Source organism: Hemiscyllium ocellatum, chromosome 5 (assembly GCF_020745735.1).
Source record: "Hemiscyllium ocellatum isolate sHemOce1 chromosome 5, sHemOce1.pat.X.cur, whole genome shotgun sequence".
Taxonomy (NCBI): Eukaryota; Metazoa; Chordata; class Chondrichthyes; order Orectolobiformes; family Hemiscylliidae; genus Hemiscyllium; species Hemiscyllium ocellatum.
In genome coordinates this window covers 80,591,718-80,617,546 of record NC_083405.1, presented here as the reverse complement: position 1 = coordinate 80,617,546, position 25,829 = coordinate 80,591,718, and the positions used below count along the sequence as shown (strand labels likewise).

Here is a 25,829-nt window from a genome sequence, read left to right as displayed (position 1 = left end):
TAACTCCAGCAATAGGGATTTGTATAGGGAAGGTATGGAATGGGAGAGGGAAGTGGGGGTGGAGGAGAATGCATGAAGAGATGAGCATTAACCAAGAAATGCAAACTGTGCTCTTCTGTATTCCTCTTAACCCCTCACAGGCTGTGAGCAGGTTGTTCACACGTGCTAAAAGATCAATTACACATCCAAGAAGTAGAAAAAATATTTAAAATGTATCAAAATACATAAAGACTTTGGGTTTGCAAGTACTTTGGAATTTATCTACTAAGGCTTAGAAGACCATGTATAATTAAATACTTATGATAGTACTTATCATAATCAATGAGCCCAACTTTAATCCTCAATATTTTTTAGGTGTAACAAAACCTACATCAACAACTACAGCAGATTCTGGATATTAACTTCCCTGTTCATAACAAGCCAGCCAATAAATTGCATTGCTTGGACCAACAAACACAGCAGAATAAAAATGTTACATGACAATATATGTTTTCACTTTCAACAGAATACAACACCTGTTGAATTTATTCCATTTTGTTTGTCCTTTATTTTCTGCTTTCTTTCAAAATAATATCTTGATAAGCAATTTAATAATGTATTATTGGAAAACATGTAGTCATGTAGCATACTTCACAACCAATTCCAAACTGAATGGATATAGTAATCAAGCTGAAGAGTTACCAAAAGGATTTTAATTTCCTTTTCTCCCACATAAACAGATGCAGCCAGTTATGAATGACAGTTATTTTCTGAAGATGTCAGATCAATCATCTCATAATTTTACAAAACAAATCAGTATGAATACGTTGGTAGCATCCTAATACACATTTATCAATTATTTCAACTGTCCTGATTTAATCATGAATGTTTGTACTTATACATAATTCATGATACTGCATTGTTTTATATGTAACCATGATTCACAAGCACTTTATTTTCTATCTTTTGTTGATTTAAACATGTTTTTCTCTGCACTAATTGTTCAAGCAGTTGCCACGCAACGTGCATATTTATAGCTTAAATAAGAATTATAAATACAAATGTGAAGCACTTTAAGACAATACAAATGCAGGAACAAAAATGCCAACCTGTTGTGTCATCTAAGGTCTGTTCCAAAACCTAATCTGGGTGTATTGTTCAAATTTCCACTCCATGTTACTTTTTCTCCATTCACTCAGAATCAATGGTCAACTTAATTTTGTTTCAAAATTTGAAGCAGAATTAGCTTACTTTTTATCTTCTAAAAGTTACACTCACGTGCTCGGATTGCTTTTGAATCATAATGATATCTTTTCCCCATATGAGCCCAATGATACCAGATGTTCATTGCTTTGTGACGTTACTATTATATAAATCAAACAACTCGATGGTCAATTCACCTAAACCAATTCAAGCTGTATCTTGAACATATTATTCAGATCAATTGCATTATTTAGGGACACTCGTTCCTCATTACTGGCCTAAGAATTCATTTGACAGCTGGCAAACTAATGTAAAATGTGCGCTGTCATTAGGCTTGAGATGCATGCATTAGTTGACTCACTGATTGTAACAGTTTACAGGATGGCTTTTAATAGCAAATATTGCATGATTCAGCACTATTTAGGGGTGTAGTAAATGATGCTGCAAGTTTCATAATGGAAATAAATCAGAATTAACTAAATCAAGATCTAATTGCATCAGTAAAAATGTTCTTAAATGCCAGCATTGGCACTTAACAGTCAAAGGAGTACAAAGGAGAAAGGAACGGAGTCACATTTCAATTAGATGAGATGAAGTAAAACAATTGGGTGGAGGATCATGTGCAGCCCTCTTGACCGTCTAATTGATATGAAAAGTAAGTCTGGAGTTTGGACTCTGAAATAAATAACATTTCAGCAAATAGTAGTGAATTAAAGAGCAATAAATATCCCTTATGAATCCTGACCCAACTCCGTCCAGTAGTTAATACACTAGTTAACACAATTTATTCCCATTTTTATGAGCAAAAGAATGATAATAAGCAAGTGATGACATTTTAATTAAGATCTAAATGAAATTTATACTGTTCTCTATTTGGTGATCAGCAATGTAGGGATAGTAGTAGAAGCTGACTTCAATTCAAGGTACCTACTTACTGAACATGCTACTCTGAAATGAGGATTGCATTGGAAAGACAGGAGTATCCTATAATGTGGGCCCCTGCATATTTTTCAACTTAACATAAAGAACAGAGAATTTAGGACAGCGACCTGAAGTAACGCCTACAGAATCTGTCAAAACTGACAGAAGATATACCCATAAGCTTCATTTTCTAAATCATCATTTTACAACATTCTCTGCAATTAAACAAATTGATAAGATCGTAAATGCAAAGAGTAAAAATTTGAGCAAGAATTTTACAAAGTCTGATCCATTTGAATTTTAAAATAATTCCTCTTTCAAGATAAATTTTAGAAAATCATAGGATAGATGTCAGCATCATGCTATAAAGTCTTATAAAAATAATTTCAAAATATGCTAAAAAAGTGAATAAATTGGAGGACGGGACAGCCAATTTGAAAGGCCAAGTCTTTCCAGTAATGGCACTCCAGTAAATATTTGTAAATTTAGCAAAAACATTCTTCTACCTGGTAACACCAGCCTATAAGCATTGTGGTCAGAGAACTTTATTATGAGAATGAAATTAGCCAAAATTCACTGTTGAACTGTTTTAATCCTGTTAGTACTGAAACTGCAGAGTTAAGAATATATGTGGTGTCTTTAATGTAATCAAACATGCCAAGGCAATTTATAAGAAGGCATTACATAAGAAAATTAGACATAAAGCCGCCTAAGGAAATATCCGGTCAGATGACCAAAAGCTTACCTCCTTTTAGGGAGTGTATCTTAAAGAAGAAAAGTGAGATGGGAAGATGGAGAGGGAACTCCATAACTGTGGAGTGATTCTGGCACAAGGTTGAGCCATATCACATCAAACCTGCTGCATTAATTGCTATTAGGGTCCTCATAACAGGAATTATATCAGATTTCCATCCTACATTGCTGCTCAGTGGAGGTATGACGAGCAACATGTGCAGCCACACCATCTTCCCAAGTCCACTGTTGCTATCTGGAAGCAATGCTGTGGAAGGAATGAAGACAGGTGGCAGAGAAAGGAAGGCTGGCCCCATGCTTCTCTGTGGGAGCTGGATGGGGTGGAATTAGAGATAGGAATCCTTTTCCCACAGAACCAGGAGACCATAATACCATGTCATGCCAGTGTGGTCATCACCTAGGTCAGTGCCACCTCAGGGTGAGGAGGACTGGGCAGCAGTGTAAAAGTAGATCAATGAACCTCTTTGCTCTGCCAAGGTATATACAATACCCTGCTGTCTGCTACCCAAAAGTTACCTGTGTCGTGGCAACCACTTCCCACCAAAGCCCAAGCTCTGACACACCCTCTTCTTCCCCCTCTCACTCCCATTAACCTCCTCATCTCCCATCCTCCACACCACTAAGCCTGCACACCCTTCACACTTCCTCCTCAGTCTCTCAGAATATGTCCACACCTTTCCTCTGCATGATCCAGCTCTAACAGTCATGCCACCCACTTGCATCTTGAATTAGCTGAATTCTGGTCTTTTCAACAGGCAAATTGAAACAGTTGTTAAGGCAACTTATAGGATCCTTGCATTTATAAACAGAGGCAAAGAGTATAAAAACAAGCAACCTCTTAAAAGCAACTAGGTTCAGACAATAAATGCTGGCCAGCCAGGGATCCTCATGAAAATAAAATTAGCCTACACCTTTAGAAATCACTGGTTCGACAATATTCAAGAAGCTTGACACCATCCAAAACAGAACTGTCCACTTGATTGGCCACATCAACAAACATCTACTCCCTCCACCACTGACAGCCAGTGGTTGCAGTGTGTACTCTCTACAAGATGCATTGCAAAAATTCAGCAAAGATCCTTAGACAGCACTTGCAAAATTCATAACTGCTTCCATCTAGAAAAAGACAAGAACAACAGATGATATGTGGAAACACCACCATCTACAAGTTCCCCTCCAAGCTACTAACCATCCTGACTTAGAAATATTTTGCTGTTCCTTACTGATGCTGGGTGACAATCCAGGAATTCCCTCCCTAATGGTATTGTGCGTCTACCTACAGAACCAGGACTGCAGCAACTCCCAAAGGCAGCTCACCACTACCTTCTTAAGGGCAGTTAGGGATAGGCTACAAATGCTGGCAGAGCCAGGGACACCCATGTGCTACGTGTGAATGTCAAAAAAAAGGCAGGCCAACATAAATGTCCAAAGTGATTAGTGATTCTATTTGAATACATTTTTACAAGTGCAAAGGTTTTTTTTAATGAATCAGCATAGTTAGACTATACTTTGGAATAGAATTGCTTACTTACCTTAATTACTTAATAACTATCCCCAAATGTATTATACCTGACCTAGCACATTTTCACTGATATAACTGAACCTGGATATTACATCACAAGAGATAAGCAATTTGAATAAATAGCATCCAGTTCGCTGCTGTGAACAATTTGATTTTGATTATCTGAAAGTTTGTTTAAATAAGGCACCTGAACATCAATTACTAATTTAATTTATACACCGTAGTGAGTTGCTTATTTACAGGAACATTGCCTTCATGTATCTGTACATCTAAAAATGCTCAATTTAACAAGTCCCTGAATGGTCAGTCACAGGCGTAAAAGGGTAAAAACTCACCATACTAATGAACTCAAGCTAACACGTGACCAATTTCACAGGCAAGATTGGCTTATCATCCAAGTATGTTTTTCACACAAGAGTAAAAATGTCACTCAAAATCCATGACACAATGGATGAAAATTGCATTTAAAATTTCTCAATCTTATGTAGCAGTTTGGCCGCTTTTGTTTGACATATCAAGGCCTTGTGGAAATTGTGCTTCACAGGTGCTTCTGCTAAGGGTCTTTGCCAAAGGTTTTGGAGATCAAAACTTCAGCTATACGGCCAGCGATTCAAATACTAGCAACCAATGCTGAGCAAACAGTCAAATAAAAATAAATTCAACATAAAAAGTCTGTGCAGCAGTTTAGGGCTCAACAGTAACCTTGAGACAGGGAACTTTAGCAACTGGGAAAACCAAAAGTGCAAATTTTCAGGATTCAGTAGGGCCCATCTGTGGCCAGATTAATACTGATGCTCTGCCAAAGGATGTGGCAGCAAGTCTAAAAGGAAGTGCAGCAGAGAAAGGGGATGAATTGGAATCTACAGGTTAGACATGAAGGGTTGGTCCAACATGAAGAGGTTAATTGGTTAATTTGGTGATCTGGGCAGGAGGCATTCCTGCTCCACAAGCACTGAAGGAGTGCTTACACTAGACCACAGATACACTAGAAGTATTAAGAACGTAAAGATGCAAGATTCTTGAACATTTGGCTAAGGACTCCCTTTATTATTGCTTTTGTATGCAAGCAAACTCAACACAATGTGCTGTCTTCCAGAGTTCCAAATAACTAACTTTATTGCGTACATAATGGTGACAACATATAACTGCCTAGTGCAAGACTGTAGGTGTGGTGCTCAAGACATTCTGGTGTGTGCTGTTGGTGATCCCTAACACCAGCACGGACTCAGGAAATTACTCTCAATGAGCAGCTCTGCCTTGAAGCCAGTCATTGCACCTCAATGTATAATCTCCAGCCACTTGATGGAACAGATGTTGAAGAACATCCCTTCATGGAATATGTACAGGCTACATCAGATATGCCAAGGGCAAACAGTATTCAAGACTGGAAATACATACAGGACAGTTCTGGGTGACATATCAAAACTAAAGAGAGAAGGAAAAAATATGCAAATATTTTCCAAGCAATTCAACAATATGACCAAAATCTGCTACAGAATCTCAGAGTTAAACCAGTACATTTTTATACCTGTGATCAAGTTTCCAAAGAAGCATTCCCGTTTGTTACGGAGTGCATTCACTAGCTAAGTAGTTTCAAAAATTTATGAATCATCAAGATACAAGTAATAAAAATGCCTTTATAAAGAATTGAAAGATTACAAAGCTAAAAGAATATCAAATCTAAGTCAATACTACTGTAGTGTCTGAGAACACACATTGCAGAACAGTCACATGCAATAAACCTAAATCACAACAGTCGACTGACAAGATTGCACTATCTGTAATTTCCACCTGAGAAATTAATTGTTTCTCGCTTTCAGTGTAGATAGTGTGAACATGATTTTGATGTGGCAAATAACTACATTTCACACAAAACTGCAGTTAAGTTGTGAGTTAAAAATAAAACAGGATACATAATGCTGTTAAGTTGGCTAGCATTTAAGTAATTTGGCCATGTTGCAGCAGATACAAACATCAAATGAAAATAATGGATATTGTAAAGTTCATTGAGGTTACGTTGTGAATAATAATTTGCACTTTCATGGAGGAGATTTCCAAGCAATACAATGCCCTAAGTCAAGTGAAAGCACTGAATAACATAAATGTGAGTATTTTTTAAAAAGTTTTGCAATTCATCTATAACCTACATTTTGTCTGTCTCCTGTCAAATGGGCAAATTCTACCATCTCGTTTCCAAATTGACTGAAGATTTGTACAAACTCCTGAAAGCTGCTGACTTTTTCTAAGTGCTCCAAAGTTGCAAGAACCTAAAAAAGACAAAACAAAAGAAAACATATTTTATTGGAAAAAATCAATATACCAATTAATTCAGACACTTGTTTATCTTAAGTTCAGCTCTAGTTCAGAATGTAAAATGTCAGCTGGGAATAGGGTTTTAATCAACATCTGGTAAAAGCCCCACTGATACCTCACAATTAACAGACAACATTACTTCCCAGCTCAGTCATGTAAGGACTTTATTTCATCTCTTGTTTCTCTGCATCCTATGCATCTTCTCTACCAATGCTACCTTTCATAGCAGGTGATTTAATTAGGCCTACCGCCTTATCTTGACAGGGAATGCCCAAACCGCTTAGGAACCATGATCAATCAGTTTCTCCTCCCATTCCAGAAGAACATTAGGATTCCCTCAATACCACCAACCCTGTCAATCATCCTCCATTTGCAACATAATACCATTGCCAAACAATTCCTGTACCCCTTCTCCCCTTTCATCATTCTGAAACAATAGCTCCTTCCACACAACACCGGTCGACAGCTTGATCAAAACCATTAACTCCTCCACTTGCCACTGCAACTTCCCTGCAAGCATACAAAGTGTAAATAGTCTCCTTCTCCCTGCTCCCTTATTAGCAATTTACCTGTACCTCTGTCATTAAGGATATTGTACTCATTCTTGTAATGCAGTCTTCACTATTTTCCAAAGGCCAAACAGATCAGGTGACTGCTTTGCCAAACACTTCTATTATGTTCACAAGCATAACCCCAAATTCCCAGAAGCAAAAACAGAAATTGATGGTAAAACTCAGTAGGTCTGAACTCTTCAGAACTGAAGAAGAATCACTGGACCAAACATTAATTCTGCTTTCTCTTTGATGAGTTTTCTAGCAATTGCTGTTTTTGCTTCTGATTTCCAGCATCTGGAGTTCTCTGGGAATATTTCCTCCCAAATTTTCAGATATTTGTTATTTTTATTCTCTGCACTACACCCATTCTGTCCTTTATACCCTCTAGCTCGAATATTGTTCAATGAAACGCAACAAAAGCTCATGAAGCAGCACAACACACCTTTCAACGGTGCACTTTATAAGATCACGAACTCAACAATTTCAGATTAAGCCATGTCCTCACTTTTTCCAGACAGTATTAGTTATGATTTTGATTTCCCAATCTTTACAGGCTGGCAACAACACTGCTTAGGCCAGTATTTACAAACCATCCTAGGTGTCCTGGAAAAGGTGATGCTGAACTCAACTCTTGAAATACTGCAGTCCATTTGATGTAGGAACACTCACAATGCTATTAGGGAAGGAGCTACATGAACAACATTGAAGCAATCGTAATATATTTCCAAGTCAGGCTGATAAGTGGCTTGGAGGGAAATTTCAGATGATAGTACCCCCAATTATCTGCTGCCTGTTCCCTGGAGACTCACTGATGATGATTACCATCACCTAATAGGGTGATGAAACATCCGAAAATGAATTTTTCAGCTCAGCGAGCAAACCTACATCCAGAACCTCAACCTGAGCTACAAATCTTTTCAAAACTCGCTAATTACCATAAAGTAAATATAACATGCCTGATTGAACACCTAAACCAATCTAATGCTCAGTACTTTGATTTAATCATCCATATGATATTATTTTTGTTTTTCTACTTAGGATAGATTTATGGGGCAAAATTATGCTTTCCCCCCACCACAGAATCATAGAATTGCATTTGGCACATTGCATCTATTCTGGATCTTGAAAGAAGCATCCCCTGCCTGCTCCCCATAGCCCTGCACCTTCTTCCTTTCCAGGTAAAAATCTAATTTCCCCCAAATGCTTTCATCGAACCTTACTCCGTCACATGCTCAGACAGTGCACTCCAGACGTAAACTACTTGCTGCAATTCTGCATGTCTGCAACGCTTCTGTTACCAATTAAATGTCCTCTTATTTTTTTCAACCTTTCTATCAATGGGAAGACTGTTTTTCCATATCTACTTTATCTAGGCCTCTCATAAATATCTCCACCAAAACGCATCTCAACCTTACAAACTGATGAATAAGGCCATTTGGCTGCTCAAGCCTACTCCACCATTCTATAAGGTCATGGTTTCAAATTCCTCAGAACTTATCCACTCCCAATAGCTTTGATTTTTCTGCTTAACAATAATCTATCTACTTCCACTTCTAAAGTACTAAATTACCTTGACTCCACTGCCTTATGAGACAGAGAATTTCACAGTCTCACAGCCCATAGAGAAAAGATTTCTCCTTGTCTCTGTCATAAAAGGGTGATCCATAATTTTTAAACAATGTCGCCTGCACAAACTCAAAAGAAAAAAAGTTCTTTCTATGTCCACTTGGTTATGATGATTCAGGATCTTTATATTTAGCAATCAAGTCAATCTACACTTTTCTAAATTCCGGGTGAAACAAACCAAGTTTGTCCAACTTTTCTTCATAACAACGAAAATCTTCTCCGAAGTATATGAGCAACTAAAATTTCTCAGCCCTGGAACCTTTCTCAAATATAGTCAATACTTTCTCTGATTCCTCAACATTTTTCCAAAATTGTGACAACCAGAACTGGGCCCAATACACCAGTTTAAATTGCAGCAGAGTTTTATACAAGTTTAACCTAATCTCCCTGCTTCTGTACTTTATGCTCCTATTAATGAAACATTGTTTATTAACCGTGCTCTTAAACTGTCCTATCACCTTGAATGATTTATGCACATATACACTTTTTGGGTCATCTTCTCCTGCACCCACTTCAAAACTGCAACCTTTAATTTGTATTGTCTCTTCATTTTCTTCCTAGCAAAGTGAATCAAAGCAAAACTAAAAATAAAATCAGAGGGCAAATTACATATTTGCATTAAATTTTGCAGAGAATTATATTAAACCACATTCATCTCAGTTACAATGAACTGTAAATTATGACTTAATACACATATTTGAAGCATTACTTTGTAAATCAGCATTCTGTCACATATATTTAGAAGGCTTATTGGACTTGAGATAGAGGAAAATGTTAGATTTTGTTATTAATACATGCAAAACACAAACTTGACAAATTGCTATATTAAATTGAGTATCAAGTGTGCCATTGTAAACTAAATTAACATAATTATTTTCTGAGCATCTTTTAAGATTTATTAGAGGTGGAATTGCACGGCATTAATCATAGATACAAAAATAGCTAACTAGTAAGAAAAAAGAAGTCGCAGATTTTAGTAAAACATTCTGATTACTATATAATCTCTGAAACAGCAAGTTACAGTTCATTTTGAAAGCATCCATTCACAGTTTTTAAAATTTTAAACGGCCATCAAATGTCACCATTTTACTGAGAACCCGCACTTTTTGAAAGCTGCAGTCTCTGATATATTAGTAGAAAACTTAATCCATTGTCCTAAATCTTTTAACGTAAGAAAGGGAAGCAAAAAATTGTCACAACTTTATCAGATGCTTATGTCAGTTTCTATGACATATGATCCAAAATTATGACAAAAGTGGTCTGATTAAATGGTGCTATAGAATATTTTTTCCAAGTTGAAACAAAAAAATGTTAAACCCCACTAACCCTCATACCCCCTCACCCATACATCTCACATGTCTGAACCATGTAGTCTCAATCTCTCCATCAACTCCCAATGCCTCTCATGCATCCATGTCAACCTAGGCCCCCAACCTAATTGGCCCTTCATGTCCTCCATTCCAAGTTATGGCGCTTCCATACCCATTCACCCATTTTACTCTACATAGAAACAACCAATGGTGACAATAGGATGTATAACAAACTATTAATTCATGACTTCCAAATTTTTCTTTTAAAAATCTCCTTTATTACAGAACAATCATCTGATCATTACCCTTTAATGTATCAATGGCAAGCAACTGCAATTTTTATATTCTAACAGCCTGCACATCCCTTAGTGGAGTGAACAGCTCAACTCCAAGGAAAATATTGTTTGATTCCAGTTCTGGCTTCTGGATCTTCCTTGTTCAATACCACAATGTTCATTTATGAGTAAGATAAAGGATTTTCAATTGCGTACAGTTGATGCTATTGATACTTTAAAAGATATGGATGATTGTAAAATAGCAAAATGAGGATTGTTTTAAAGAAATAAGCAAGTTATGAATAAATAATAAATTTTTATTATAAAGACATCCTGTTTTCACTAGAAATTCAATAGAATATATTGCGAGTGAATTGACTGGAAGTGCCATAGCTTCATATGGAGGGTATTGGGGAACATAGCTTTGCTTGGAAGCATAAGAAAGAACTTTTGAACTTATCTCACAAAAAGTTCTTTCATCCTCTGTCTTTTCTGACAATTCTTTGAAAAGCTGATCAATGAAAATTGCAGTGGATCAGGACATGCCTATCTCCATGATGAGGTTAGTCAGATGAGGTATGTACAACTTAAGCTCTTAAAAAATTACTCTAAAAATTCAAAATCCCTGGAAAGGGAGTATGGAATTCTGGAATCACATTTGGTCACAATCGCACCCCTCCATGAAGTCTCCCCAACTCTGACAATGTAGGCTGTCATGTCCTCTGATGTGATTTAGAGAAACAGGGCACACTGCTGTTAGACAATACGTAAGGGACATCCCATAGAACTCTTTAATATTGAGAACTCAACTCGGTCGATACAAAGAAACTGTTTCCAGTTGTGGAGAGTCTAGAGCACAGGGACCATAACTATTTTAGATTCACCTCTTTCATAAAAACAACAAATGGAACTTTGCCACATTTAAAATCTTTTTGAGGAAGAAGAGAATAGAGAAATGTGGAAACAAGGCAAGAAACGACAGATGTGGAGTTTCAGCATTTCACCTGGATGGCTTCTTTCTGTGCTGTAAATTCCATGCACACCTAATTGATCTCTGTACTGAAGGAATTAATATGTGGGGTTGTCACTATGCTCTCTTGTAACTTGTCTGATTGTTTTCAAGATTTGGAGTGTAACCTTCTTGTTCTTTTTTATCTTTTCCTGTCCTGCTGTCTTCATGTTTTGTATCGATTTATATGAAATTGTTCAATGAAATATACAAGAACAATCTATTGCAAATTGATTGATTTATTGTTGTCACATGCACTGAGATACAGTGAAGAGTGCTGTTTTGCCTGCTGTGCAGGCAGACTGTACCATAAAAAGTGCATCAGGGCAACAGAACACAGTGTTTAGTCACACAGAAGGTGCAGAGAGGGAGATCAGAATTAACATTTGAGAGATCCATTCAAAAGTTAACAATTGTAACGTAAAAGATGTGTTTTTATCAATGAGAATTCGGCTGACTATGAATTATGCTCGTCTCCAACTTGCTTTTGTTTATTGGTTAAACAAGGGGAAAGGAAATGCCAAATTGACTCCTTCGCTAAAGGTACCATCTATGAAAAGCAAAGTGGTTAGGCACAAAGACAGGGCTTTGGTTGATGTACTTTTATGACAGGCTCAGAAGCATTAGTGTAATCCAAAATGTTGTGCGATAAGAAGGTTACCTAAGCTATTTAAGCCTATAATGGAGCTCTGCTTCAGTTTAAAAGGGAAAGGAAATATTACCTGGATGATCACATTAAATATTTAGCATGTTTAGGTCTTACGTGCTCCCCTTTTCATTTAGTTACTGAATGTGTCACTATAATTTACTTATGTTAACAGACAGATGACTTTTAAAACAGAGATTCTGTATACAGCCAATTAGCTTCAAATTATGACAGAGAGGCAGTGAGTCAGAGTTGTGGCAATAATGAGCAGTTCACACTGCTCATGCAGCTAAACAGGAAATTAAATAGTTTAAATCTTAATTAGTTTAGTAATCCAGCTATTTGCTGCACAAATCCACTCTTATTACTGAAATACCATGCAGACAATGGTTTCCATTTAGCATTTGTGTGACAATGATGAACCTAGGAGACAATTTTAAATCTGTTCACAAATTTCAAATCTGGTGAACATTGTGCAAGAAAATTTTCATGAACTTAAAAAGGCAGCAAGTATTCTGTTGTCCAGGCCTAAGGTAAATCAACTGTGACTAGAAGGGAACATCACAAATACAGTGAAAGTGGCAGATGGAACGCAATCTCAGTTAAGTGAGGGGATTTTTTTTGTTTAAACTGAATCAGTAATTACACTCAAACTGGAAGTAGGTTCATTGCTGTGGATGTGTAGAAAGATTTGGAAATAATTGTCAAAGCACGAAATGCAGGTTGACATTTTAGATAGACAAAGGAATAGCCCTTTAGTTGGAAGGGCAGGAAAAGCAATGTTTTGGGCAAAAGCCCTTCATCAGGAAACTTAATTCTGATGAAGGGCTTTTGCCTGAAACATTGATTTTCCTGCTCCATGGATGCTGCCTGACCTGCTGTGCTTTTCCAGCACCACTCTAATCTTGACTCTAATCTCCAGCATCTGCAGTACCCACTTCCATCTTTTAGTGTGAAGGGCAAAGCCAGCAGGTGCAGGGAATGCTGGATGAACTACAGAACAAGAAGGGAGCATGTATCAGGTATAGACAGCAGAGATCGAGCGAATCCCGAGAGAGTATAATGCTAGTAGGAGTATATTCAAGAGAGAAATCAGAAGGGCAAAAAGGGCCATGAGATATTTTTGGCAAATAGGTTTAAGGAGAATCCAAAGGGATTCTAAAATACATTAATGACAAAGGGGAAAATAGGGAGAGAATAGGGCTGCTTATAGATTAACAAGACTGCCTGTGTGGAACCGTAGGAGATACTAAATGAGTATTTCATATCAGTGCTTACTGTGGAGAAGGATATGGAAGCTGGAGAACTTGGGAAATAATATCTTGAAATGCCCATATTACAGAGGAAGAGGTGCTATACATCTTAAAATGCATAAAGGTAGATGAATCCCCAGCACCTGATCAGTTGCACCAAAGAACTCTGTGGGAGGCGAGGGAAGTGACTGCTGAGCCCTTTGCTGAGATATTTGTATCCCTGACAGTCGCAGGTGAGATGCTGGAAGACTGGAGGTTGGTTAACATGGTGCAACTGTTCAAGAAAGGCTGTAAGGAACAGCCAGGGAACTATGGACTGATGAGTCTGATGTCAGTGGTGGGTAACTTATTGGAGGGGGTTCTGGGGTACAAGATTTATATGTATAAATCTTGTACCCCAGTTCTGATTAGAGATAGTCGGCATGGGTTTGTACATGGGGATTCATGTCTCACTAACTTGATTGAAATTTTAGAAGAAGTGAAGAGGAGGATTGATTGATAAGGGCAGAACTGTGGACATTATGTACATGGACTTCAATGTGTCGTTTGAAAAGATTCCGCATAGTAGTCTGATTAGCAAGATTAGATCACATGGAATACAAGGAGAACTAGACATTTGGATACAAAATCGGTTTGAAGGTAGGAGACAGAAGGCAGTGGTGGAAGGTTGCTTTTCAGACTGGAGGCCTGTGACCAGTGGCGTGCTGCAAGGATTGATGCTGGGTCCACTGCTTTTCATCATTCATACAAGTGATTTGGATGTGAATATAAGAAGTATAGTTAATAAGTTTGCATATAGACAGCGAAGATGTTTACCTCAGAGTACAATGGAACCTTAATCAGATACGCAAATGGGCAAAAGAGTGGCAGATGGAGTTTAATTTAGATAAACGTAAGGTGCTGCATTTTGGAAAGGCAAGTCAGGGTAGAATTTATACACTTTATGGCAAGACCGTGGGGAGTGTTGCCAAAAAAAAGAGACCTTGAGCTACAGATTCATAACGGAGTCGCAGGTAAACAGAATAGTGAAGGCATTTGGTATTGAATGCAGGTTTGCTTGCTGAGCAGGAAGGTTCATTTTCAGACGTTTTGTCACCATGCTAGGTAACATCTGCAATGAGCCTCCAGACGAAGCACTGCTGATGATTCCTGCATTCTATTTATATGCTTGGGTTTCTTTGGGTTGGTGATGTCATTTCCGGTTCTTTTTCTCAGGGGGTGATAAGTGGGGTTCAAGTCAATGCATTTAGTATACTTGTCTTTATTGGTCAGTTCATAGAGTATAGGTGTTGGGAGGTACAGGACATTGGTCAGGCCCATTTTGGAATAATGCTTTCAATTCAAATCTCTCTACTATAGAAAAGATGTTGTGAAACTTGAAAGGGTTCAGAAAATATTTACAAGGATGTTGCCAGGGTTGGAGGATTTGATCTATAGGGAGAGGCTGAACAGGCGAGAGCTATTTTCCCTGGAGAATTAGAGGCTGAGGGGTGACATTAAAGAAGTTTATAAAATCATGAAGGCCATGGGTAGTGAGGATAGACAAGGTTATTTCCTCACGCTAGAGGAATCCAAAACTAGAGGACAAAGGTTTAAGGTGAGAGGGATCAAAGGGGCTACCTTTTCAGAAGGTGGTACGTATATGGATTCAGCTGCCAGTGGAGGTAGTGGAGGCTGGTACAATTACAACAGTTAAAAGGCATCTGGATGGGTAGATGAACAGGAAGTGTTTAGAGGGATATAGGCCAAATGCTGGCAAATGGGACTGGATTAATTCAGGATATCCAGTCAGTACGGATGTGTTGGACCAAAAAGGTCAGTTTCCATGCTGTACATCTCTATGACTATACAACTATTTATTTGTTCAGCAGATGAATGTCACAAGGTGTTTGGGTCAAATTACCTGTTTCTGTTCACTAATTTGTATGCATCCCTATATAAAACATAATGGGGGGGGAGATCAAACTCTGATCAGCAGGAATGAAGGGCTGGATGCACTGATGAGTCCTGCTGGGAAAGATCCATTTTTCTACTAACCTGAGATTTTAACATTGCTGGTTTTGGCCAGATTATAGACCTAGCCATTCTTCTGGGCTCCAGAGGAGCACGACTACTCCCCCCATGTGCCCAGGATTTTTCTGGGTCCCTATCGTCTGGCAATAGGGTTCTTCCTGCTGTCCTCACATCTGCAAAACCCCTGGAACATCTCCCCGCATGAAAGTCTGCTTTTAACTTTCATCTTTCCTATAGCTAGTTAATTGTTTCTTTCTGAGCCAACATTCCAATTCTGACACTGACTTCTATGTGGAATTGGCATATACTCATCAGCTTCCCACCAAGAATTAGCATTGGCCTGCACGTAGTTTCACAAAGTGTCAATCATGATACACATTTAAGATGATGACACTGTGTAGAAAATGTAAGACCATGAGACAGAGGAGTAGAAGTGGGCCATTCAGCCCACCAGTTCTACTCCATAAACAATGAGAAAGACAAAGCGTCTGAGTGTGAAATTTCACCCATGTCTCTCCAGTCCATAAATCTTCTGATCACATCTGTTTTATATCAACACATACTGGATGCTGTAACTGAAATGGTGAAATTAATCTGACAAACATACATGCACCCTTCTCAACGCAACAGAATGGATAACTATCATGTTGTACCATGGCTTACATGGTACCTGCTAGCAAAAAAATCTTTTCAATCCAGTGCATGATCTCAAGAGTAGCAGCATAGGAAATAAAGGTGAGAATATATATTGGTCTCAGAAATGACCACATATTCAAAATATGGCCAAATAAAAGCAAGAGTCATGCATTACTGAGAGTTCCGTTTGCCTATGGAACAAAAGTGACTACCCTTCAAAAGTAATTAATTGTCCACAAAAACAATTGGGACCTCCTGAGGTGATATACATTAAACAAATCCAAGTCATTTCTTTCTTAATGATCGTTTGGCACAGCAGTTATGAAAAACAAAGAAATTCCAGTTCTTTGTACATTAGTCTATGCATTTGTCTTATAATTCAAACAGACCTGTATTGCACAGGTCTGCCTTGATAATAGCTACAAAACAACAGCAGAACTTTAAAAAAACTATTTTTTTAAAGCTTTTATTAAAAATAATTGTATGGAAACCAACATAAATTTCCTTTGGCAACTTGTCTCAACATTTAACAGTTCTTGAGATCTTGAAAGAGAGACTGATAAATTGGGTTTGAATGTAAAATCAAATAAGATCATAATTCAGGGATGGGCCTGAATCTATTCTAGTGGAGGGAGAGCAACCAGGTGTCCTGACGCCTCTCACTTGTCAGGACTTAGAAAATTCTGGTCATGTCCAAAGTAGAGCAAACCTACAATTAGTGAGTGAAGGACATAGCAGAAAGACGGAGAGCAGTGAATCCAAATAGGCATTACTTCTCCTGGTTTCAGAGAAGTTGAACTATAAAACATTTTCTCGACATTTTCAAAGCAACCTTTAAGGATTACTCAGATCTTGGAATAATTAGACAGAGCATTAATGGTACAAACTCTAATCATAAGTATATGAATTTCCATTAGGGTCTTTTCAACAGCCTCAGGATTCTGATTTGCATACATGAGTACCCTCCAGGACTGTGACTTGATGCCTTTCAATTTGACAAACTCTGATGTTTTATTCGTTTCCTGTGTTTTGTTTCACTTACAAAAACCAGGTGAAAGGGTAGTGAATTTCTCCCTACAGCATGTTAGGTTTTATGTCTGCACAGTTAGAAGGAACTGCTTCAGGGTAAGAGTTTAGCCTTTACATGACATATATTTTCGTAACATTACACAGAAGGAAAGATAAAGTACTGAAAATGCAACTTTTGTCTTTTATTTAGTTTCAGACTGTGAAATACTAGAAGGCAGCTGCCCACGAGTTTTCAGCTCTTACCAACAGTGCCATGCAACTACAAGAGCTTGTTATTTTGTTCTGTCAAGCAAGCAAGTTTAATGCTAAAACAAATCAAGAAAAATGCAGCAAATTTTCAAACTCAGCAAGCTGATGCATATCAACAATGTTTTCATTCCATATTCATTGACAGCATCAGCACAATCACAGAGCAAGGATAATTTCTTCCCTAGCACACACCTCTCCTAAATTATGATCGAGGTTTTTCATTTCACGTGGACTGGGAGGAATAAAGATGGTGAAGTTCTAGAATCTATTTGGTACAGTTTCTCAAACAACATGCTTTACGATGGACACAAAACAGGTCATACTAGATTAAGCGTGAATAATGAACTAAAATTAGCTGACAAGATGGCCACAAGGTTAGATTTTGCAAATAGTGGCCATAGTAGGCTTGAATTTGGTATTAGGTTTGGGACATATGAGGTAGAGTCTCAAGTCATTCTTTAAATTTAATAAACAATAGAAAGATCAAAAATGAATTGACCACCAAAAATTGGGTGGAATATTAGCAGGGGTGGGAGGGGTAGCAGTGTGTGGTGGTCAGAGGGAGGTATTAATGGAGATGACAAAAGACAATGAGAATTACTTGATACAAAATCGGTATGGTCCATGAAACGTATAACAACCATGGTCAACAGTGAGATCGGACACAATTGACCCGATTCTCTAGGAAACAGGGTTTCAAAAATGGTGAGTGTGAGCCCAGACACTGAGTTTTATCTCCATTTCCAACAGTTCTCAAATTTTTTAGTTGAGTTACAAAAGAAGAGCATGACTCAAGCAGAGGGAAACCCAAACTCAACAAAGTCATTTGAATTAAGTGTCGAGTTTGAAGAGACCATATTACAGTTGCTGCAAATGTCCGAACACACTCTGAGGAATCATAAATCAGACATCAATGCTCTCCAAGGGCAGGTAAGTCTGCTGAATAATCACAGAGAATCACAGAATTGGGGTTACAGTGAAGAGCTTCATTCAGCCATTGTGCTTACACCAGCATACCAAACGAGTATCTCACCTACTGCCATTCTCTTGCCTTCTCTCTGTAATCCTGCATGTTGTTCCTTCTCAAATAACAATCCAATTCACTCCTGAATTCCTTAATGGAATCCAGATTTTAAGCATTTACAAAGTGAAAAAGTTTTTCTTTACATTACTTTTGCTCATTTTACCAAAGTTTTTAAATCAGATTGTGATCTGAACTCTTTGCAATCTTCACCTCTTCGAAGTACAGAAAAAGATGGTTGCAGCTGCCAGCGACTGTGACAAAACCCTTGACTAGACTGCTATGATTGACAGGTCAGCTGATGTAAAATCGGGTTGAGATACTGCAGTAGAATTCTTTGTTGACATTTCCCCAGGAGATGTTCGTTATGGGTGTTTGCATCAATTTTAAAATCTAGACTCATCCCAGCAGAGAATTCTGAGTTCAAAGTCAGAATTTCTAAAGGAGGGTTACTGGAAATGAAAAGTTAACTGTTTTCTCTCCACAGATGCTGCCAAACCTGCTGAGTTTCGCTAGCTATCTCTGTTGTTTTTTGATTTCTCAACATTTGACGGATATTTTAACAAGGCTTTTTTGAAGATTTGGTGTATGAAGTGATGATTTTTTGTAAGATATAAATCATTTGAAGAGACCTAAAAGATTTGACACTTTAATGAAATGGTAGGTTTTTATCCACTATCAAATGTATTCTGAGACCTGTGTTAGGTTTTTAGAAGCCTATTCGAATCCCAAGATCTGCTCATCATGGATACTGGGGATGAATGCAGAAGAAGTTAGCATGGAGAATGATGGGGTGAGGAGTGGGAGTATTAAGTAACAGAAGGTCCAAATTTATCTAAACAAAAAAAAACGACAGTTACCAGAAAAACATGAGAGCTGTCTCATTCGCTGGATGTTAAATGAGTCAGAAGGGACTTGACTGAAACATAATAGATATGGAAAAGGTATTTCTCCTCATTGGAGAATCTATAACTAGGGGTCACTATTTAAAAATCAGTGGTGACCCTTTTAAAATAAAGATGTGATGACTCTTCGGAGGGTTGAGTGTCTTTGGAACTCTCTTCCTTCCTGTAAAAGGTGATGGAGGCAAAGTCATTGAATATTTTTAAGGGAGAGGTAAATAGATTCTTGTTAAGCCAAAGAGTGAAATGTTAACAGGGATAGAGGGGAATGCAAATTTGACGTTAGAATGTGATTAGCTTTGATCTTTTTGAATAGTGGGGCAGGATTGAGGACCTGGATGGTCTACTCGAGCTTTTAATTCATATGCTTGTAACTTCATAAGTAACCAGAACATAAGCTCCAGAGGAAATAAAGCTGGATTTCCATTTTTAAAACTGTGTTCAAGGAAACAGACATCTTTGGTTCAGCACACATTTTTATCACTCCCTAACCGCCCTGCGGATGGTGGTGGTGAGCTATCTTCTCAAACTATGACAGTCCTTGTAGCATAGAAACACCTACAAGTACTGCTCAGAGAAGTGTTCCAGGATTTTGACCCAGCAACAGTGACGAAATAGCAACACGTTTCCAAGTCAGGATGGTGAGGACTTTGAGGGGAACTGGCAGGTAACGGTGCTCGCACACATCGACTGCCCTCATCATTTTATATGGTAAAATGTCTGGATTTAGAAGGTTCGGTTGAAGAATCCTGCAGTGCATCTTGTAGATGGTATACATTGTTTCCACTGAAGTTTGATGGCGAAAGGAGTGAATAGTGAAGGTGATGGACGTGTTGCCAATCAAGCAAGCTGCTTTGTCTTGGATGGTGTCAAGCTTCTTGGGTGTTTTTGGATCTGCACCCATCCAGACAAGTGGAGAGTATTTGTCATACTTGTCTTGTGTATTTTAGATACTAGACAGTCACTGGGCAAATAGCTGCTGAGTTATATGCCGCAGGATTCCTCTTTTACCAGCATTTATAATCATAGGTATGTATATAGTTGGTCTAGTTAGTTTGTAGGAGGAAGTGAGGTCTGCAGATGCTGGAGATCAGAGCTGAAAATATGTTGCTGGAAAAGCGCAGCAGGTCAGGCAGCATCCAAGGAAGAGGAAATTTGACGTTTCGGGCATGAGCCTTTCATCAGGAATCTCGACGTTTCGGGCACAAGCCCTTCATCAGGGCTTGTGCCCAAACGTCGAACTTCCTCTTCCTTGGATGCTGCCTGACCTGCTGCGCTTTTCCAGCAACACATTTTCAGCTAGTTAGTTTGTAGTCAAAGTTTAGCCCCAGGAAGTTGACAGTGAGGAATTCATCAATTTGTAATGCCACTGAATGTCAAAGACATCACTTAATCTAGTTTTCTTAGTTCACCTTGATGCCACACAGAGTTGAATTCTGCACTGGTATCAAGAATAGACCTTGTCTTTGGAGTTCAGTTTTTGTTTCCACGTTTGACCCAAGGTTGTGATGTGGTCAAGAGCAGAGTAACCCTGCAGAAACCAAACTAACTGCCAGTCAGCAGGTTCATCCTTTGCAAGTAATACTTGATAGCATTTCCGAAGATCCCTTCACTTTGCTGACGATTCAGTGTAGACTGATAGAGCAGTAACTGGCTGGGATGCATTTGTCGTCCCTCTTATGAATGGAATATACCTGGACAGTTTTTCCACATTGTCCGATAAATGCCAGTGTTGTAGCAGTCCTGGAACAGTAGGGGCATGGCTAATTCTAACCAGCACACCTCAGCACATGTACAACCATGTGGACACCTAAGCTCTACTTCTCGGTTTATTGGATCTGGCTCCATCCTGTACTCTCAATCCTGGAAGGAAAAATCTTACAATTCTTCGTATTTCTTACAAAGGCATTTTGAACAAGCCAAAACAAAATCCAGTTCAATCTATGCTATGAGGTCTATATCAAGTTAAAGGTTGTGGTAGATATCTTCCATGATATCATTGACTGTTGAAAAGGTTTGGGGTGCTGAATGATCTAAACCTCCTCCTATATGCTACAGTATATTTTGGGTATTGCTGTAAACAAAAACGCATTTTTGCAAAGTTTTCCATCTGGCACTCATCAGAATAATTCACAAGAAATATAAATATAGAGGGAAAAAGTACTTAAAATGAATGAGAGGAGATGTTGATTGGTTAGTAAGTGAACTCTGATTGGTAGAGGCATTGATGTGGAGAATGCACCAGCTGCAACTCAGACATTCAAGCCTGCGAATAAGTGGAAGTGTTATCTCTCTTAAATAACTCTAAAAGGCTTTGAAAAAGGAAAGAAAACTAATTCGAGCCAAGACCTTGGTCTAACTAACTGACCACCAAATTGATGATTACTGCAGTCAAAAAACGTTGCACTGGAAAAGCACAGCAGGTCAGGCAGCATCCGAGGAGCAGGAGATTCAATGTTTCAGGCATAAGCCATTCATCAGGAAGGAGAGAGAGAGAGAGAGAGAGAGAGAGAGAGAGAGAGAGAGAGAGAGAGAGAGAGAGAGAGAGGGAGAGAGAGAGAGAGAGAGAGAAGGTGTGTGAGAGAGTGAGACAGAGAGAGAGAGAGAGTCTCTGTCTGTCTGTGGGGGGAAGGGGGTGATGTAGCTGGGAAGGCAACAGTAGATGAAGGTGGGGGGGTGATGGTGATAGGCCGGGGTGGATGGAGCAGATAGGTAGGAAGGAAGATGGATATGTTGGACAGCTCAAGAGGGCAGTGCCGAGTCGGAAGGTTGAATCTGGGATGAGGTGTGGGGGGGTTGCAGGGAGAGAGATGAGGAAACCACTGCTGTGTGGTTGGAGGACCCCAAGGCGGAAGTTGAGGCATTCTTCCTCCAGACATCAGGTAGCTTGAATTTGGCGGTGGAGGAGGCGCAGGACTTGCATGTCCTTGGCAGAGTGGGAGGGTGTGTTGAAGTGGTCGGCTACAGGGCATGGGGTTGTTTGGTGCATGTGCCCCAGATATGATCCCTGAAACGTTCTGTGAGTTGGCATATCTCCCCAATGTAGAAAAGACCACATCAAGAGCAATGGACACAGCAGGTGAGATGTTTGGATGTGCAGGAAAGTCATTACTAGATGTGGAAGGATCCTTTGGATGGAGGTTAGCGGAGATATGTGGCTGCAGGTTTTGCATCTCTTGCATTGGCAAGGGAAAGTGCTGGAGTGGAGGATGGGCTGATAGGGGCCGTGGACCTAACAAGGGAGTTGAGGAGGGAATGGTCTCTGCGGAATGCTGATAGGGTTAAGGAGGGAAATACATCTCTGGTGATGGGATCTGATTGTAGGTGGCGGAAATGGCGGAGGTTGATGTGCTGTATCCAGAAATTAGTGGGGTGTCAGGTGAGGACCAAAGGGGTTCTATCCTTGTTGCGTTGGAGGGGTGAGGTTCAAGGGCAGATGCCATCAACAACATGATACCATTGTTATCAATATGAAAATCACTTTATTCCACCACATTTGCTTTGGACTCTGATTCACAGACTTTGAACCTTTTGCCTATATGCTTTTCACCCACAACATTCATGTAAAGACCATTTATCTTGTTTATAACTTGTATGCATTTGGATTTAAGTTTGAATATTAGTAATTAATAATCTTTTTGCCACATATTTGAATATAAGTTGACTTTTTTTTGGTTTTCTTGTTCATTGATCAAACTGGTATGAGTTTCTTTTGTCTTAGGCAGTGATAACAATCAGGCATTAACCATCCTAGAGATTAAATTGGTCACATTTAACACATATGATGCCTCCTGGAATAGTATTGACAGACTTCCACTATTCCCATCAAGGTCATGACAAGAGGTTTGAACACAAGAATGTGGTAGAAAGTGGTAGAATGTGGTAGACTTGTTCCAATTCAATAAAACAGGTAACAGCCATTCTCTGTTTTGTTTCTTTAGGGAAATAGCTCAACCAATAAGTTAGGTAAAAACAAATGACTGCAGATGTTGGAAACCAGATTCTGGATTAGGGGTGCTGGAAGAGTCAACCTACCTGGATTAAAATGTAAATAATAAAGTATAACAGTTAACCATCAGTTTCATTAATCTCAAACATTCTCCATCGCAATACCGTTGCCAGAGTCCACTTGCCAAACAATGAGCACTCTCTTCTCATATACTGTAAATGTTAATTTCCCTGTTCATTGGTATTTCTTTCTAACTATCCTGATGAACACAAAACATTTTGACCAACTGGTCTTCTTCCATGCAGTAATCAAGTTCTACATAACCAAATAACTAATTTAAATTTTCTTTGACCCGCTCACTTCTTCAGTGCTTTGTCAAAAAACATTAACAGCTGACCTCAGTATTTAGTGATTAGTACTGTGCTATTTATTTGAGAGGTCCTCAAAGTATTTGATTGTCTCAGGATTAACACTTAAGACACAGGAGTATTTTAATTACCACTAAAATAAATATCATAGTAGTGCTGGAAAACAGAAATTAAAATTGAAAATGCCGGAGAAACTCAGAAGCTCTAGAAAAATATGTGGAGAGAGAAACTGAGTTAACATTTCAAATCTGATGCACCTTCTTCAGAACTCAAAGGGATTGGAAAATGTTGGGTTTTATGCTGTCGATAGAGGGGAAGTAGGAGCAAGATGGTAAAAGGTACTCAGACCAAAAGACCAAGTACTATTGATGCTGTAATTACCTCATTGTTTCCTTTGTACATGTGTTAATACAATTTTTAGCTAAGGTAATTTATGAACAAATAAACAAAGAAGGTTTCTTCCCCAGATGCCAGAGACATTAAAGTTCACATATTCATTGTTTCAAAAGCAATTAGGTTGTATCAAATAACCAAAGTATCCACATTGCTTTTGCAATTGCTTCTCTTCATTCAACAAGAAAATACATTATCCAAGGCTATAATTGTAACAGCCTCAGTTATTTCCATTAATAGAAGAAAGATACAGTATTCTGTAAAAAGGCAATCTGTGGTTGGTCTTTCTTCATGTTATTACAGGTTCAATGCAATATTAGTCACTGGTTTACTTTTAATAAAACTTCACATTTTAGTCTAACTTTCGAATAATATGAAGTTCTTTTTTGATGTAAATGTCCTGATAGTTTAAACAGTTACATACCTTGCTTCTGGAGTTGATGATTTGCTTTATGACTACCCTGTCTGCCAACACTAGTACTTTTGTAACAGAAGACAGTAGAAGCCGTGCAGCTTTAATCATTCCAGTTTTATCTGTATAAACTGTTGCCCTTGTATCTGATTCTGGCTGGTCAAAGGCGCCCACATCAGTCAACTGTGCAATGCTCTCTCCTGGACAACAATACAGATCAATAAAACAAAGTATACATTAAACATGCTTAAATACATCAAGACAATATCAAATTCTGAAATTCATGCAAGTATATATTTAATACAAGTAGTTTCTAGAAGACTGAATTACATTGTCATTTATAAATTAATGATAATATAGAGCAGAAAGAAAGATATTTCCAATCACTTGATATTCAAAAGAAAAATATCTAAATGTAAAGTTGACAATAAAAGGAATTTTAACCATAATATTAAAAATAGCTTCAAGGTTGTCACCATTTCTTCTGTACTGAACACAGTTACTTCTATTGACAAATTTTCTAAGCTTATTGATGATAACATTGATTTCCTTCCTAACAATAAATGATGCATCAAGTAATAAATTGGAAGAAGACACAAAACGGAGCCATTTTTAAAATAGAAACAGCCAGAGAGAAAGGAAATGTGGGCTGCAGTTGAAGACATTAGAATATTTCATTAAAGACAAAATATCAGAATTCTGATAAGTGTATTAACAAAAATAATGGTATTGAATATACGCGACTCTAATTTTGCAAGGTTTCTTTAAACAAATTGCTCTTTGCAGGTAATATCCCAGCAATTAGGTACTCCACTAGAATGATAACAGGCCAGCCAGCCATGCCCATGTCTCACATTTGTATCAATATTGTTCCTTTATTGTGAAGTGCCAAAGCTGTTCTGTAGTCTAGTTCATTGAATGTAATTGTGCACTTCATTATTACAATTCAGCATTTATATTTCTTGACAACATGGACTATTTTCCATTTGTCTTGTACATTTGTACAATGATACTTATACATAGGCAATACAGCACAGTCATGCTAGTGTCCCTTACTCACTTAAGCCCCTCACATGTTCCTTACCTAAATGTATCACTAATACACAATTTCCCGCTCCGTCATGCTGGGCTAACTTCTCCTTAAATTTATCAACACTACTTGCTTCGTCAACATTGTGATAGAAAATTCTACATTCTTCCCATTCTTTGGGTAAACCTCCCACTTGTCTGGAATTCCATATTGGATTTCTTGGTGACGATCTTAAAACTTATAATTTGTAGTTATTTCTAAGCCTGAACAGGAAACATACTCTCCATATCCACTATCTGTTACTTCAGAATTTTAAATGCCTCAAGTCATCCTACAGCAGAAGGAGTACAGCCTGTTCATCCAGTCTTGACATATATAGCCATGTGACCTTTTAACTCTTTTCTGCTACCTTTTCAGTGCCTCTATACCCTTTTTGTAACATTATGAGCAGAATTACTTGGAA

At 38.3% G+C, this 25,829-nt stretch overlaps 1 protein-coding gene across 1 annotated transcript in view; it reads right to left on the bottom strand.

The window, feature by feature from the left end:
* The window catches only part of ctnnal1 (catenin (cadherin-associated protein), alpha-like 1), a 319,555-nt gene that overhangs the window by 93,986 nt on the left and 199,740 nt on the right, over positions 1-25,829 (bottom strand). Inside the window, exons 3-4 of the mRNA XM_060825516.1 lie at positions 24,349-24,536; positions 6,526-6,645 (exon numbers count right to left, since the gene is read on the bottom strand). Of these exons, the coding sequence (XP_060681499.1) occupies positions 6,526-6,645; positions 24,349-24,536 (308 nt within the window). The remainder of the gene's footprint in view (positions 1-6,525; positions 6,646-24,348; positions 24,537-25,829) is intronic.